This window comes from Leuciscus leuciscus (genome assembly GCF_965113295.1).
Source record: "Leuciscus leuciscus genome assembly, contig: HAP1_SCAFFOLD_922, whole genome shotgun sequence".
Taxonomy (NCBI): Eukaryota; Metazoa; Chordata; class Actinopteri; order Cypriniformes; family Leuciscidae; genus Leuciscus; species Leuciscus leuciscus.
Window position 1 is genome coordinate 1 of NW_028117818.1, and position 15,050 is coordinate 15,050.

Genomic DNA, 15,050 nt, shown 5'->3' on the forward strand with positions numbered 1-15,050 from the left:
CTTTGGGCAGCTTGCTGTGTTTGCCGGTGCTTCTGGACCCGTATGGTTCTACCATCTCTGAGACAACAAGCGAGGCGTGGAGCGTGGAGGTTCTGCCAAGTGACTCAGGTGAGAGCTGAATGCATACAAGAGCTGAATGCATACAAGAATAATTTAGTGACTAAGGCTGCCCATGTACTGGTGATCTCTCTCAGAGTGTTACTAGTGTCAGTTTTGGCTTTACTCAAGAGAGTCTTTATTAATGTATTGTAGCTCTAGTACTAATAATAAAGTACTAATGATTTGCATAACTGTACAAAAATGTTGTTTATTTTCCCCAATTAAAGGATTATGTGTTCCCTTTTGTCACTACCAAAACAATGTGTACCGGTACATGTTTCGGTCATGACTTTCAGTAGTGACATTTTTAGATACTTTTGAGACTAGCTCAAAGATGCTAATCAGTACATGGTTACCTAGCACAGTTCTGAACAGTTGTACACACATCAAAACAAAATTTTATGGATTAACACCCAAAAAAGTTTGCTTAATTGCAGAAAAAAGGTGTTTGGTAGTGACGTTCCTTAAAGTTACACAGAGATTTTCACTTCTGGACACATTTACCTCAAAACGATGGTACCTATCTACTATGAAAGAGAGAAGATATGAGCGAGAGGGAGGGACACAGGAATATTTACTAATCAAAAATATAGGGGTGTGGTCAAAATCAGTCTCAGCCAATGGACTAAAACATACACTGTTTCGGTAGTGACATGAACATGCGGGACACAGTTTCATTATTTACAAAGAAAATACTGTATATTTTTTTTAAAACTTTTTTAAAAACTATGGGAAAAAATGCTAAAATTATTTCAATATAATTTTTACAAGTTGAAATTTAGGGGTTAGGGTTCAGGACAGCCACCTCCCAATTGAAAGTACCCAATAAATGATGATTTTATATATATTAATTAATCTTACTGATATTTTAAATATTATTGTGGGATTCAAACATCTTAAATTTTAATACCTAAATGCTAAATACTTAAAGGTGATGTTTTGTGTCAAAGCATTGGAACTGTGCATTGGGCCTTTTAGTGTCAGTGCAGCCTGATAGACTTGCTGATCTCCCATAATGTTATTTTTTTATATTTGAATTCATATTTAGCTTTTTAATTGAACAAATTTGTTCAGTAGCATATTAGTTTTTGTTGTGGTATTGAGAAATTTTACATTTTATTGGTATTAGTATCCACTACTGAAATTTGGTTGTTGTGACATCACTAATAATGATCTAACAAGGCTAATTATGTTATGAATCATACAGTTGTGAATAAGAAATAAATCATGCAGTTGTTGTGAATAAGAAAGTAAAACAACACTGTGCCAGTATCAGGCATCCGGCAGTCTGTGTGTGGTCTTGTCTCCCTGCCCGTTTTGCATCACAAACATAGGAAAGAGAGAATGAGTGATTGTTTTTTTTGCTTTTCTGGGGTTTGTTTCAGTTCGAGGCGGTGGAAAAGTAGACTCCGAAGACCAATTGAGACCTGCATTATTACAAATGAGCACGTAAATGAGAGCCCTCCACGGGGATGCCCTGAGTGTCTTTGTGTGTGTGTGTGGATACACCGTTTTCTACAGTTAATGAATCTGTGTTGCAGAAGCTGCAGACCTGAAGCAGGAGGAACGCTTGCAGGAGCTGGAGAGCTGCTCCGGTGTGGGAAGCACTTCAGATGACACCGAGGTCAGGGAGGTCAGCTCCCGACCCAGCACCCCGGGACTCAGCGTCGTTTCAGGTACACATACACAGAAGCTTAAAGGCCCCGATATACTCACGGTGAAATTCTTTTTTGTTCTTCGCTTAGGGGTAAAAAGAAGTTTGAAATACCTTTGCAGCGACATACTTTTAGCGAACATCCCGAAGCTGTCCACGCTGCTGAGAGCGACGTTTAGATGGATATGTTAATATGTGCTGCATGCTTTCTTCCTCTCAATAACAAAATAAACAGCAGATCATAGCGACATGAATCTGTTTGCATGTGGATATTTAATTCATCTCTTCAGTAGTCACATTGTGTTTATTTATTTAGCACTTTATACAATAGATTGCTTTAAAGCAAGCAGCTTAACAATGTTAAGCATGAAAATTCACTTAGAATTACAACTTAAATTTCTACTATAAAGCAACCTTTCAGTGTGTTTGTTTTTACTTGTCTCACTTTGACGGTCTGAACAGAAGAACCTATTACAAAAATGCCAAAGACAAATGGTACTTTGAAGGTGTTTACCAGCTGTAGCAAACTTTTTCCGGAAAGTTCTCTTTGGCAAGCTGTTTCGAACAACCAAAACGAACTTTGTTTTAGCCTGATTTTGTTCAAAATGAGGTCAAATCAGAGCCTCAATTGTCTAAATGTGTTCAAATGAACGTTCACAGTCAGTCTGGAATCACATATTTGAGTAAGCATGAGCTTGCAGCATTCAGCAATCCGAAGGTTTGAACATCCCGCTTACATGTCACATTTAAATTTTATTCCCTGGCTCGCAGAGTTCTTTATTCAGTGGCTCTTCTGCCGTGACATTGTGATGAAGACGAAGAGCCAGGTAACACAACGGCAAACTCCCGACCGACTCCTTGTGGAGAGTTTTCCCTGAGGACTTCTGCAGATGGATTGCCTTTCCCTTCCTCTTTCGTTCATTCTTGCCGTTTCCATCTCTCGTTCACCTACTCTGACCTCCCTGGGGATTCTCCTGCCCTCTTTGTGTGCTCAAGGGAGCATTGGCGTGGTTTCCCCGCTTCCATGAGGAGCTTGAAATGAGATTGGCTGTTCAACTCGGCCACCACTCCATCACCTATACGCTAGACTTTTGCTTACTATCTGAACTATTTCGTATATCTGAGAGATATATACACAGTCAAACTCTAGGCTTGTTTTGCTAAGGCAGCAGAAAATATATATATATTTTTTCATCATTATTTTGTTCTTTGTATAAGAGGAATGTCATGCCAAAGTTTCTTCTTTGACAAACCAAACTACTTCACAGCTCTGAAGGTAATATGTTTGCTTCTGTGATTTATAGTTTGAGGTTTTGCTGATTTGTTACATATTGTTTGTGCAGGCATCAGTGCCACGTCAGAGGACATCCCCAATAAGATTGAAGACCTACGCTCAGAGTGCAGCTCAGATTTTGGAGGCAAAGACTCCGTGACCAGTCCAGATGGAGAAGACTCTGCTCATGGTACAAACACACACTCAAGTTACTGATTGGGCACATACACACTGTGCTTTGTACAGAATTTAAGATCAGTGCATCCGTATTTTCCCAGTGAATGTCAACTTATGTTGCACACCAGTTTATCTGTGGTAAAGGCACATAAGTGCCCAGGAAAACAGATGGCAAAAAGCATAATGCTGATATATCAGATGTTTAAAGAAAATAAGAGCCAGAGGAACATATATACATAATAACTTGGTGCATCTTTAAGTTTAAATTCATATTTGTATGTTTTGTGAGATATCAAGTATATCAAACTTTTTTATCTTCAGATATAAAATATGTTTTTCTTTACTATTAAATCTCATCCTGCACAGCTGTTGAATTTGTTTCTTGGGATGTCTGGTGTGGGACTATCCTTTGTCACTCATTTACTTCTTCCTCTATCCACTCCTCCATTCTTCCACCTCTCTAGGAGCTCACAGTCTATCCTGTGCACCCTCTCATGCAGATTCACTGCTGGCCATGTTCGATCCCCTCTCCTCTGGAGAAGGTAATGTCACTTCCCAGCATGCACTGCTGTTGAATGCAGTATTTACACATGTAAGATCTAGAAAGGAGTGCCATTAATGTGCCTAATGACAAGAGCCCACTAAACAGCATGTGTGCTGTGAAATAGAGGAAGCGCTTGCCAGATTTCTACCCTATTACGGCCCTTTTTGGTAGAATAAGGGGTTATATTATATTGGTGTTTAAGGGCTAAATTTGATTTGTTTCTGTCCAAGCCCACAAATCCACAATGGAAAGTTGCATAAATGTGTTGGAGAGACATTGTGAGAATCTGTGTGTGTGGGGCAAGGTGAGGGGATGACAGGTTGCTAGACCTCACTGCAGGCGTTTTGGCTCAGCAGCCCGTCCCCACTGAGCTAGTGGCACAGGGCTGGCATTGGAAGGCACACAGCAGAGATGCTGTACCCTTGGAACAGGTGGCCTACTTTCACCTGAGGTCTGTCTGACTCTGACAGCTTTTTCAAGCTTTCTAACACACACACAAACACACACACACACACACACACTCATGCTGATGGTATGCATTTAACCTTTTTTATGAATGCCAGTTGAACAGAAGTCATGTCACGACCCTTGCATCTAGTTTTGTTTGTCAAAAACTGGCGGTTAAGTCACAAATACCACAGCGCAAAAAGTTTTTCTCACTGGTATCGAATTTAGCCATTGACATTATTTAAATCCAAAAGCAAGGACCCTCTGATTTTGGATCAAATGTCTTTGCAGGTTCGACCACTGGTACCATTGTACGGCCCAAGGTGCACTATCCCCGGCCCCCTCACCCTCCCCCTGATCCGCCCATTCCAGAGGCCAGCATAATGAGCCACCAGGAGCCTCGCCCGCCGCTCTTTGCCCCCCACCTGGCACAGGGTGACCTGGAGCATCCCAAGCAGAGGCACTCTTACCCTGAAAGGCTGGTGAGAAGCCGCAGCACAGATGTGGTGTCTGCTGGCCGCAGACCCAACAGCGATCCCGGACTGAACCGCAGGACCGTGATGGAGGAGAGAGACGTGGCTGGGGCTTTCTCCACAGGACCCACCTCTTCTCCCAGCAAGGATTCCCTCAAAGGAGAGGTGAACAAGATGAATTTATGCATTATTTATGCAATTTATGAATTAATGCATCCTTGCTGAATAATTTCTTAGTATTCATTTCTTTAAAAAAAAATCGGACCCCAAACTTTTAAATGGTAGTTTACAGTATATAAAAATTCGGATTTTTTTTTAAAATAAAGTTGAGTGAACTTGAATTTGACTGAACTATCTGCATTATTTTATTTTATATATTTTTTTACTTTATGTATTTGTTTGTTTGTTTGTGTGTGTGTGTGTGTGTGTGTGTGTCTATATATTAGGGCTAAAAAAAAAAAAAAAGAATTAATTGCACAATTTGCTGTAATTAATTGCATTTCCCCCAAGCTTGTAATCATCAATATTTAAACTTAGAATAACCTAATTAAATTAAACAACACAGGAAAAAAAAAGGAACAGAAAATAGCCCTGTATTAAAATAATATTAAACATCAATATATTATTATTTTTCGATAATAAATCAACATAATTTTTTTTTTTTTTTACTAATTATCAAAATACAATATAGTCCTACAAAGCTATTATTACCAGAGCATGTGATCAGAGCAGGTCATTTTACCATTGTTGCCCAGCATGACTATACCAGCTCAGTCTATAACCCATGCTATTGCAAACAGAAGTCTACTACTGAGAAATTTCACGCTATTTGAGCGGACTTTTCTTTTCCAGTGCGTGATCGGTACATGATTGGAGCGTTTGGGCCATTAACGATAGAGCAGAACATTGAGCAAAGAGCGCAGCAACACACACACACACACACACACACACACACACACACACACACACACACACACACACACACACGGAATGGAGAGCGCGGCGCGGAAAAGACCCGCTCATGAAAGCTGCGCAAGAATGAAACCTGATCACCGAACACGGAGGGGCGGGACTGCATATTTTCGGCCTTTAAGTCATTAAAACGAGGCAAAAAAAAAGTGCTGCGTTAATTGCGTTATTATTTTTTTAACGCGTTTAGCATCTCAAATTAATCGCAAAGATTAACGCGTTAATTCCCCCAGCCCTATATTATATTATATTATATTATATTATATTATATTATATTATATTATATTATATATTATATTATATTATATTATATTATATAATTTGGAATATATATTTTCATTTTCATTTCTGGACAAAAAATATATAATCTACTCAAAATAATCTTTACTTTGTCAGTCGAACTCATTATTTTCTTTTTCTTCAGGGTTTGAGTTACTTGAGATCAAGTAATTGACAGAATTGAAATGTTTGAGTGAACAACTACTTTAAATAACTGTTTTTGTATGCATTCAGACTGAGGACAGAAAGGACAGTGATGATGAGAAGTCTGATAGGAACAGACCCTGGTGGAAGAAGCGCTTTGTTCCTGCCATTCCTAAAGGTGAGGAGCCCAACTCTCTTTCCCTTAATTTTTTGGGAAAAGTACATGCCTACTAGGGATGTCCCGATCCGATCACGTGATCGGAAATCGGGCCCGATCACGTGTTTTCAGACTCGATCGGAATCGGACGTTACCTCCCGATCAGGACTCGGATATATATGTATATATATTCTCATAATTTTTTTAACACATCTATAGTTATGCGGTGCCACAGAGTGAAGCCGCTTGTCCACCAGCGTCCGATAAATGTTTGTTCCGACGCGACGCCTGTGACGTTTTCGCTGCTTTTCGCGCCGGGAAAAATGTACTTTAAATATGAAACCATAGCACCGCCCATACACAAATTCTCGCCGCCGAGTTTCCATTGGCTGCTGCCCTGCGTTTTGACGCTCTCATTTGCATAAAGTATCCACCGAGATACTTTTTTTGCAGCGCCGCTGTTGACCAAATCGACGCGACGCGACCCATCATGCTTTGCGGGGGCGTTTTTGCTGCCTGACGTAGTTCCATAGGAAATGAATGGGCTTTGGCGTCGCGTCAGAAATCGAGACGCTGGTGGACAAGCGGCTTCACACTGGCAGCGTTTGTCACGCGCGGCTGAACCGCGGGTTGTGTACAGACAGAGTACTCTATTATGGATAAGTTGGCATTGCTTTATTTCGTTTTCAAATACATTTAAGAGAAAAGACTTGTCAAGAAGCTTATTTTATTAATAATTTCATTTATATAACTTTTGGTTCATCTTTGTTTTTATTGTTCTGGCAACAAGTTTGTTTTTGGACATTTGTTTTCTTTTTAAATTGCTGTTGGTCATTTGATTGACTGTTTAAAACACAATAGATATCATCAATGCACTTTTTGGATAAAACTGTGGTGTATTTTGGCCATGGTCAATGCATTGTCACTTTAATTCAGCGTAAGCGGCGCAGCAAAAATAGACTCGGCGCCGAAACGATCGCGGCACTGCTGCTCTGCTCTTCTACGCACTGCCGCGCCACCTCTGCGTGCGGTGTGAATGCTCTAATCTGTTAACATGGGCAGCGAAAAAAATACGCGCTGCACGCTCTGCTAATGCGTTCAGTAGTAAAACCGGCGTAAGAGTTAGGAGTGCAGTTCCTAAAAGCACATTACTGGCTTTGCAAACACTGTGGCACTTTTATATTTTATTTGTTTACATGCCTGCCGGGTATTTTAAGTTGAGGTGCTATTTGTTTATATATTAGACTTTTTTTATATTTACTGTTGCACTAAAGTCCAAAAGTGAAGAATTTATGTTATTTATTACTTGATTGTTCAAGCTACCTCACAGAAGTGCTCTGTTTGTTAACAGAGTTGTTGAATGTTAAAATAAGGTGAATTAAATAAAAAATAAGGAACATCCTGGATCTGTTTTTTCGCTCTTCTTTATTCTTTTTTTATGTATTATAGAAGTATCGGATCGGGACTCGGTATCGGTAGATACTCAAAATCAAATGACTCGGACTCGAGGGCAAAAAAACCTGATCGGGACATCCCTAATGCCTACTTTTATCCTGTGGATCAATGGCTAGAAAATGTAATTGATATAGAAATTGCTGGCATAGGAAAAAAAAGTATTCTGTTTGAGTGGGGAAAAAGTGATGATAATATCTGCTTTTATTATTGGCCTAATTGGATTTATGGCGATAATTTTGAAAATGCTAGTATTTGCTGATACTGACATTGTCACCGCTGTAATGTGCATCCCTACAACTACTACGACTTCTTTAAACATGGAAAACACTTTATCCAAGTTATTGCAGTTCTGTATGTGATCAGTATTTCTAATTGGAGAGTAATTTCTCTTTGTGATTATTGGCTGTTCCTTTCTTACAGATATTTGACAGTTAAACTCTAAATATTTTTTGTTTGTGGAATTGCCTGTACACTACAATTCAAAAAGTTTTTAGTTTTTTTTTATAAATAAAAGAAATGTCTTGTGCTCACCAAGGCTGCATTTATTTGATCAAAAATACAGTAAAAACTGTAATATTGTGAAATATCATTACAATTTAAAATATATCATCAATCGCAAAGTTAAAAAGAACAGCATTTATTTAAAAAGAAATCTTTATGAATTTCTTTACTGTCACTTTTGATCAATTTAATGCATGTTTACTAAAAAAAATACTGACCCCAAACTTTTGAACAGTCAAACTCCCAAATGCAGCTCGAATCGATCTAACTTTCTGACGCTCATTAGCAATTTATATTTAGCATGGCTTGGGTGACGAGTTTGTGTTTGTGACCCCCAACCCTGTCTGTTGCTGTCTGTGTTCCTCACACAGTGCTCTATTGGACTGCAGAGGGTGAACTCCCAGGTAACCCACTCTTCAAGCTCTCTCCCACTCAATCTAGTGCTGTACTCCAGCGGCCCGAATTTGTACTAGATCCCGTAGACTCCTCCTTGCCACTCTGTGACATGACACAATCGAGCTTCATCTTTTCATTCATGCAGCCATTTTGGTTTAACATGGTTTATTTTGCAGTGGTTGACCTCTATTAAAGGACATTTGCTGAAATTTGCACTCGAAAAATTAGGCACCAAAACTACCAGTACTTTGGTTACAAGTCAAAACTAAAATTTAAAAAATGATTAAAGTATTCTGAAAAAGATTGTTTTAATAGCATATTGATTTTTGCTCTTGGTATCGAGATTCATGATTTTACCATTATTGGTAACTACTGAATTTTTGCTATTGTAACCTCTTTTTTTTCTCTATTTTGCACACAGCCTAAATTCACATGAGCATACACATGACATTCTGCAGCACAGAGCTCCACATCTGTGTGTTTGCACTTTAGTAGTGACATGCCCTGTTTTAGTTCCCCATTACAAAAATGTTGGTTGTGGATTATCTGTGGAGCAAAAACATTCTAAGCATGTTTATCCATTTGCCACAATGGACTGGAGAGAGTCCGTGTCTTGAGGTTAGCTTTCTCATAGGAACACAACTGCAGCGTTCTGCCGTTTTGTGAGAATAACGGCTTCTGCTCATCTCTGCAGTGCCGATCGCGGGGCTCCGAAAGCGGGACAAGCCAGAAAAAGACGAGCAAGGAGCAGAGAGGGTCCCACAAGGTCTGCACACATTTAACTTCATCATACACTCTCTGCCACCATTGTCCACATTGATCACGTGTATGCATTTTTGTGCATCTCAGATGAGCATTCAATGCTCAGACAGAACTCTAAGACCCAGTCAGCGGAGGCAATAATGGACAAGTACATCAGGTACATGGAGAAACGACCCACCCACAGTGATGGAGCAGGTTCTGGAAACTATATTGGACAAGGTTTGCCAAATAACAATATTCATGCTTTATACATGAACACACACAAGGGTATACACTCTCTTTCTTCAGTGTTGAGGAGTAAATAACTTGAGGAGTAAAAGTAGTGATGCTTCTAACGTAAAACATTTTTTTTTGCAGTCTGATTGCAGTTCAGTTGTTTTAGAGAGACCGTATCCTGTCCAATAACAAACTACTTTTTCCAGCAAACACACTCCTACATTGTCCTCTCATTTGTAGCATTGTCCAATTAATTTAAACCTGCCATAAAATAGCCCATAAAGCTGACATCAATAAACTGAAATACAACTACAACAATAATTCATCAGTGAGTAGTTAATCTGTCATGTTTTTGTAGCAAATTATTTTATATAAAATAGGAAAATGAGATATTTTCTTGTTTTATCAGTTAAATTTTAGTTTATTGCTGTCACCCTTTTGTCCCTAATAGCTTAATGTAGTCAGCCACCTTTTGTTAGTAACTTGTATCGTAGTGTTTGAAAGGAAATAATGGCACCTTCGCTTCATGTCCTACATTTTGAGTAATATTATTTGACAACATGTACTTACTATAGGGTTAGGTTTAGGGTTAGCATGTAATTAAGCATAATTAAGTATGTTGCATAATTTACTGTTATTACCGGAGTAAGCACATGTAACATATGTAACAAGGAAACTGTAAATTAAGTGTTATCACTGGGGAAACTATATTATCTACAAATTAAAGTCGTTAAAGACATAGCACTATTTATTATGCTTTCTACTCGCATCTGTTAGACAAAATTTATCACTGATACAATTTGTTGTCTGCTGTTTTGTAACTGTTTTGCTCTGTGTGTTACAGAGTCTTGTAGAGAAGGAGACAGTGAGCATGACTCTCCTAAAGATGAAGTACTGCAGAACATCTCTGCAGATGACCTTCCAGACTCTGCCAGTCAGACAGCACCACCTCAGGACAAGACGTTCTCCTTTAGGTCACTCAGACAAACTCTCAGTAAAATCAGTACATTCTGAAAGTCTAAATCACATTTAGAAACCAAAATGGCAATGAACATTTAACACAATCAGACTGTTAACCTGCCATGTCTTTCATCTCTGCAGTGATATTAAGAAAAAGCTTCGCATGGCGCTGTGCTCTGCAGATTCGGTTGTATTTCCCATCATTCCACCTGCAACAACACGTAACGGCCTCCCGGACCATGCAGATCCCGAAGGTTCCTATTATCCATATTATCTTCTATTATTTATACTTAATAAAAATAAGAATTATTTTTTATAGCCAATATATTGAATTATCATGTAGTACTACTACTACTACTACTACTACTACTACTACTAATTACTATTATTATTATCATCATTATGGTAGTATTCAGTCCTATTTAAAACAAACCTTCTTTTGAAATAAAGTTTTTGTAGCTCTCTGCTCATGGGGTGAAAGTAGCTGTTACGCAGGTTCTGAGGTTCAAAACGCTGTGCATTTATGTCTGGCCCCTGTCTCCTCTCTCTCCTCAGACAACGAGATCGTGTGCTTTCTGAAGGTGCAGCTGGCGGAGGCCATTAACCTGCAGGATAAGAACCAGATGGCTCAGATCCAGGAGACTACGCGCTGCGTCAGCCACCTCGACCCCCGCACCTGCAGAAAACTGCTCACTGCCATGGCAGAGGACTACAGGTACACACATTATTCTCTCTCTCTATCTCTCTATCTCTTAATGTCTCACTAACTTTCTGTCTCATTGTCTTTCTCTTTTACTCGCTTCTCTCAAACACAGCTATGAATCACAATTTAATAAAAGATTGTGCTGACATATTTTTGGGCATGACTCCATAATGAGCGCTGTGATGGTTTTGTGCTGTAGGAAGCGGGCTCCGTACATCGCCTATCTGACACGGTGCCGGCAGGGCCTGCAGACGTCTCAGGCTCATCTGGAGCGACTCCTGCAGAGAGTGTTGAGAGATAAAGAAGTGGCCAACCGCTACTTTACCACTGTCTGTGTCCGACTGCTCCTGGAACACATGGAGTCTAAGATGCTTGACTTCATCAAAGGTCTATATGAATCTCTGTGTATATGAGAACTCACTTTTTGTGTTGATTGCCAAATCCTGAAAAATCCAGTGCTTTATTTTAAGTCATTCACAGAGCAAAGGTAGATATTTGACTCATTAGAGCTGAGGTCTCAAACTTTAATTACCTCTCCATTGGGGCCAGTTCAGTGATTACAAAAATACATGAGTTTTTTACAGCTACTAATTTTATAAATTAATTTATACATGGTTGGCCCTTTTCAGAGTATAGTGACTCATATTACACTACTATCTAGCGTACTACTCTGCTGTTTAGCGGATTAATGATGTCTGAGATTTTTAAACTGTAATATTGTGAAATCTATTTAAATACATTTTAAAATGTAATTTATTCCTGTGATGGCAAAGCTGAATTCTCAGCATCATTACTCCAGTCTTCAATGTCACATGATCCTTCAGAAATCATTCTTATATGCTGATTTGCTGCTCAAGATATATTTATTATTATTATCAATGTTGAAAACAGTTGTGCTGCTTGATATTTTTGTGTAAACCATGCTACATTTTTTCAGGATTCTTTGATAAATATAGTTTTATTTGTAATAGAAATGTATTATAACATTATAAATGTCTCTTTTGATCCAATTAATTCTTGCTAAATAAAAGTATTAATTTCCTTAAAAACAAATATTATTGACCCTCCTTTTGAATGGTGGAGTGAAAGGACTAAAATACAATACAATAATTCATTTTTTGGTAATTAAAATAGTATAATTTCATATAGACAGGCAAAATAAATTAGCTGCAGTTGCTGCAGCTGGTCGAAAATCAACAATATTGTCGTAATGCAACACAAATTTTTCTAAATGTACATTTAATTAAACTATTAGCATTTGAGTGGTTGTATGAAATGATAGATGAGACCTCTGTTTTTGAGGCTGACTCTCTCTGTTGTTCCACAGCATTTCAGGGCTGCACAGCATCTGACGATAAGACAGCAGCCGTGGAGGATTTCCTGCGTTACCTGTATGGAGCCATGGCCCATGATGCCATCTGGCAGTATGCCAGTGAGGAGCAGCTCCAGGACGCCCAGATGGCCATCGAACGCAGCGTCATGAACCGCATCTTCAAACTGGCATTCTACCCCAATCAGGATGGGGACATCCACAGAGACGAGTGAGGAAACTCAAATATTTACTATGCGATCAAAATTTTCCTTATTCCTTTCCATGTTGATTCATACATTGTGTCTGAATTAGATGTGATGCATCAAACAATCTCCTCTATACTAATCCTCATGTTTGACATTTTGTCAATCACATAGTTGAAATTTTCTCTGGATGGCCTTGCACAATGAAACATCATTGGTCCAAAATCCTGTTCATGCCTGCATATTTAACTATAGCAAAATCACTGTCAGTTGAAACATTTACTTAGCTCAAGAAAACTTATGCTCAACTCAGTTTAGGACACCATTTTAGCATTTTAAATGTCTTTTAATGGGATGTCTCCTTTATTCAAGGCTTTTCCACGAGCACATTCAGCGTCTGTCTAAAGTGGTGACGGCCAATCACAAAGCCCTGCAGATCCCAGAGGTAACCGTTTGCTCTGTCTCAGAATATATGATATTGCTCTATGAGTCAAAATATATCTAGAAATGAAGACAGAAAACTGCAATCTGATGTGTGTGAATCTGTGCAGGTGTATCTGAAGGAGGCACCGTGGCCCTCAGCACAGGCTGAGATCAGGACCATCAATGCCTATAAGACCCCACGAGATAAGGTGCAGTGTATCCTGCGCATGTGCTCCACCATTATGAACCTGCTCAGCCTGGCCAATGAGGATGCTGTCCCCGGGGCGGACGACTTCGTCCCCGTGCTCGTCTTTGTCCTGATTAAGGTGAGTTGAGAGACAAAACCATAGAGTGATATAATGCTGCTAATTGCACTAAGTGTGCTGTGTATTTTGTAACATTTCTGATAGTTGGCACTAAGGCCCAAAAGCTTTGTTGTCTTCTATGCAATAAAATTTCCTTTGCTATATAAAAGTATATGACTTCATTAAACTGCTTTTAAGGTGTAATGGAAATTGGCACATCCTTTCAAATACAAGCAACTCAGTTGTAAATTCATAACAGCAGGGTTCATTCCTTCGTCCTTTAAAAACATGCCCAATATTCCCTTGTTTTTGCCTCCTAGAGACCAGACTCACATAGTCTCTGACTGTTATAAAATACTGTAATTCCCTTTAGTTATATATGTTGTATAAAATTAGCTGATTGTGCAAATTATGGTTGTGCAAATTATATAATTATTCTTTTAATTCTATATACATTTTAAATAAATCAGTCGTTCAAATGCTTCATAGTTATTTTGAGATTTGCTAAAAATGGTTTAACTGTGTTAATATAAAATTGTATTATTATTTATTGTTTTAAAGATAAACATTTTAAGTGCATTAAATTATGGCAAAAGTAAAAATCGGGGAAATGAGCATGCACTAATAAATATCCATTATTGAATGATATCGAAAAATGATATAATAATAAAAATAATCTCAATATTAACCATTAACCGATATGGGATTGATATATGTTGCATCCCTGCTTTTTTTTTTTTTGTCATCTGTTATGCTCAATAAAGATACTTTTATTTGATCAAAAATACTTTAGAAACAGTAATATCATGAAATATTACATTTTAAAATAACAGTTTTATATTTAAATACATTTTAAAATTCCATTTTATTTCTGTGATGGCAAAGCTGTATTTTCAGCATCATTACTCCAGTCTTTGGTGTCACATGATCCTTCAGAAATCATTCTTAATATTTTGAAAACAGTTGTGCTGTATGTGCTTGTATTTTTCAAGATTTTTTGATGAATAGAAAGTTCAAAAGAACAGCATTTATTTAAAATATCTTTTTGTAACACTGTAAATGTATTTACTGCCATTTTTGATCAATTGAATGCACCCTTGCTGAATAAAAGTTAATAATAAAAAATAAAAAATCTGCCCCTAAGCTTTTGAACACTAGTCTGCTTCAAGGTTAAAACCTCTCAAGTCTTCAGAAGCAAACTTAATGTACTGATCCTTACGCTAGAGTTATTTTATTTGCTTGCTGGTGTCTAAGTATTGTTATTGTGTGTGAGTTTTTCTCCTTCTCCCCACCCCATACCTGTTTGTGTTTGCGATGCACACGCCTACACCAGATTTTCTAAACTTGTAAGTGTGCTTGAATGTGTAAGGATGCACAATGTGGGTGGTCAGATGTTATCTCGTACGTTAATTCCCCCCTCTCGCTCGTTCTCTCCCTCCCTCCAGGCAAACCCACCCTGCCTTCTGTCCACCATTCAGTACATCAATAATTTCTACGCCAGCAGGCTGAGCGGGGAGGAGTGCTATTGGTGGATGCAGTTCACTGCCGCCGTGGAATTCATTAAAACCATCGACGATCGCAAGTGAAGCAGAACAGCC

The 15,050-nt window shown here is 38.5% G+C and overlaps 1 protein-coding gene across 1 annotated transcript; it reads left to right on the forward strand.

Moving 5' to 3' along the window:
* Nucleotides 1-5: 5 nt before the first annotated feature.
* LOC309492075 (GTPase-activating protein and VPS9 domain-containing protein 1-like) lies at nt 6-15,044 on the forward strand (the record flags this gene model as incomplete). Its single annotated transcript, XM_082191088.1, has 17 exons — nt 6-108; nt 1,641-1,775; nt 3,097-3,216; nt 3,668-3,745; nt 4,486-4,832; nt 6,150-6,237; nt 8,544-8,576; nt 9,263-9,334; nt 9,418-9,549; nt 10,391-10,520; nt 10,648-10,760; nt 11,062-11,221; nt 11,409-11,596; nt 12,537-12,750; nt 13,097-13,169; nt 13,276-13,473; nt 14,898-15,044. Coding segments are annotated over 17 exons (2,325 nt in total), but the record flags the coding sequence as incomplete, so codon positions are not given.
* Between the last annotated feature and the right edge of the window lie 6 nt (nt 15,045-15,050).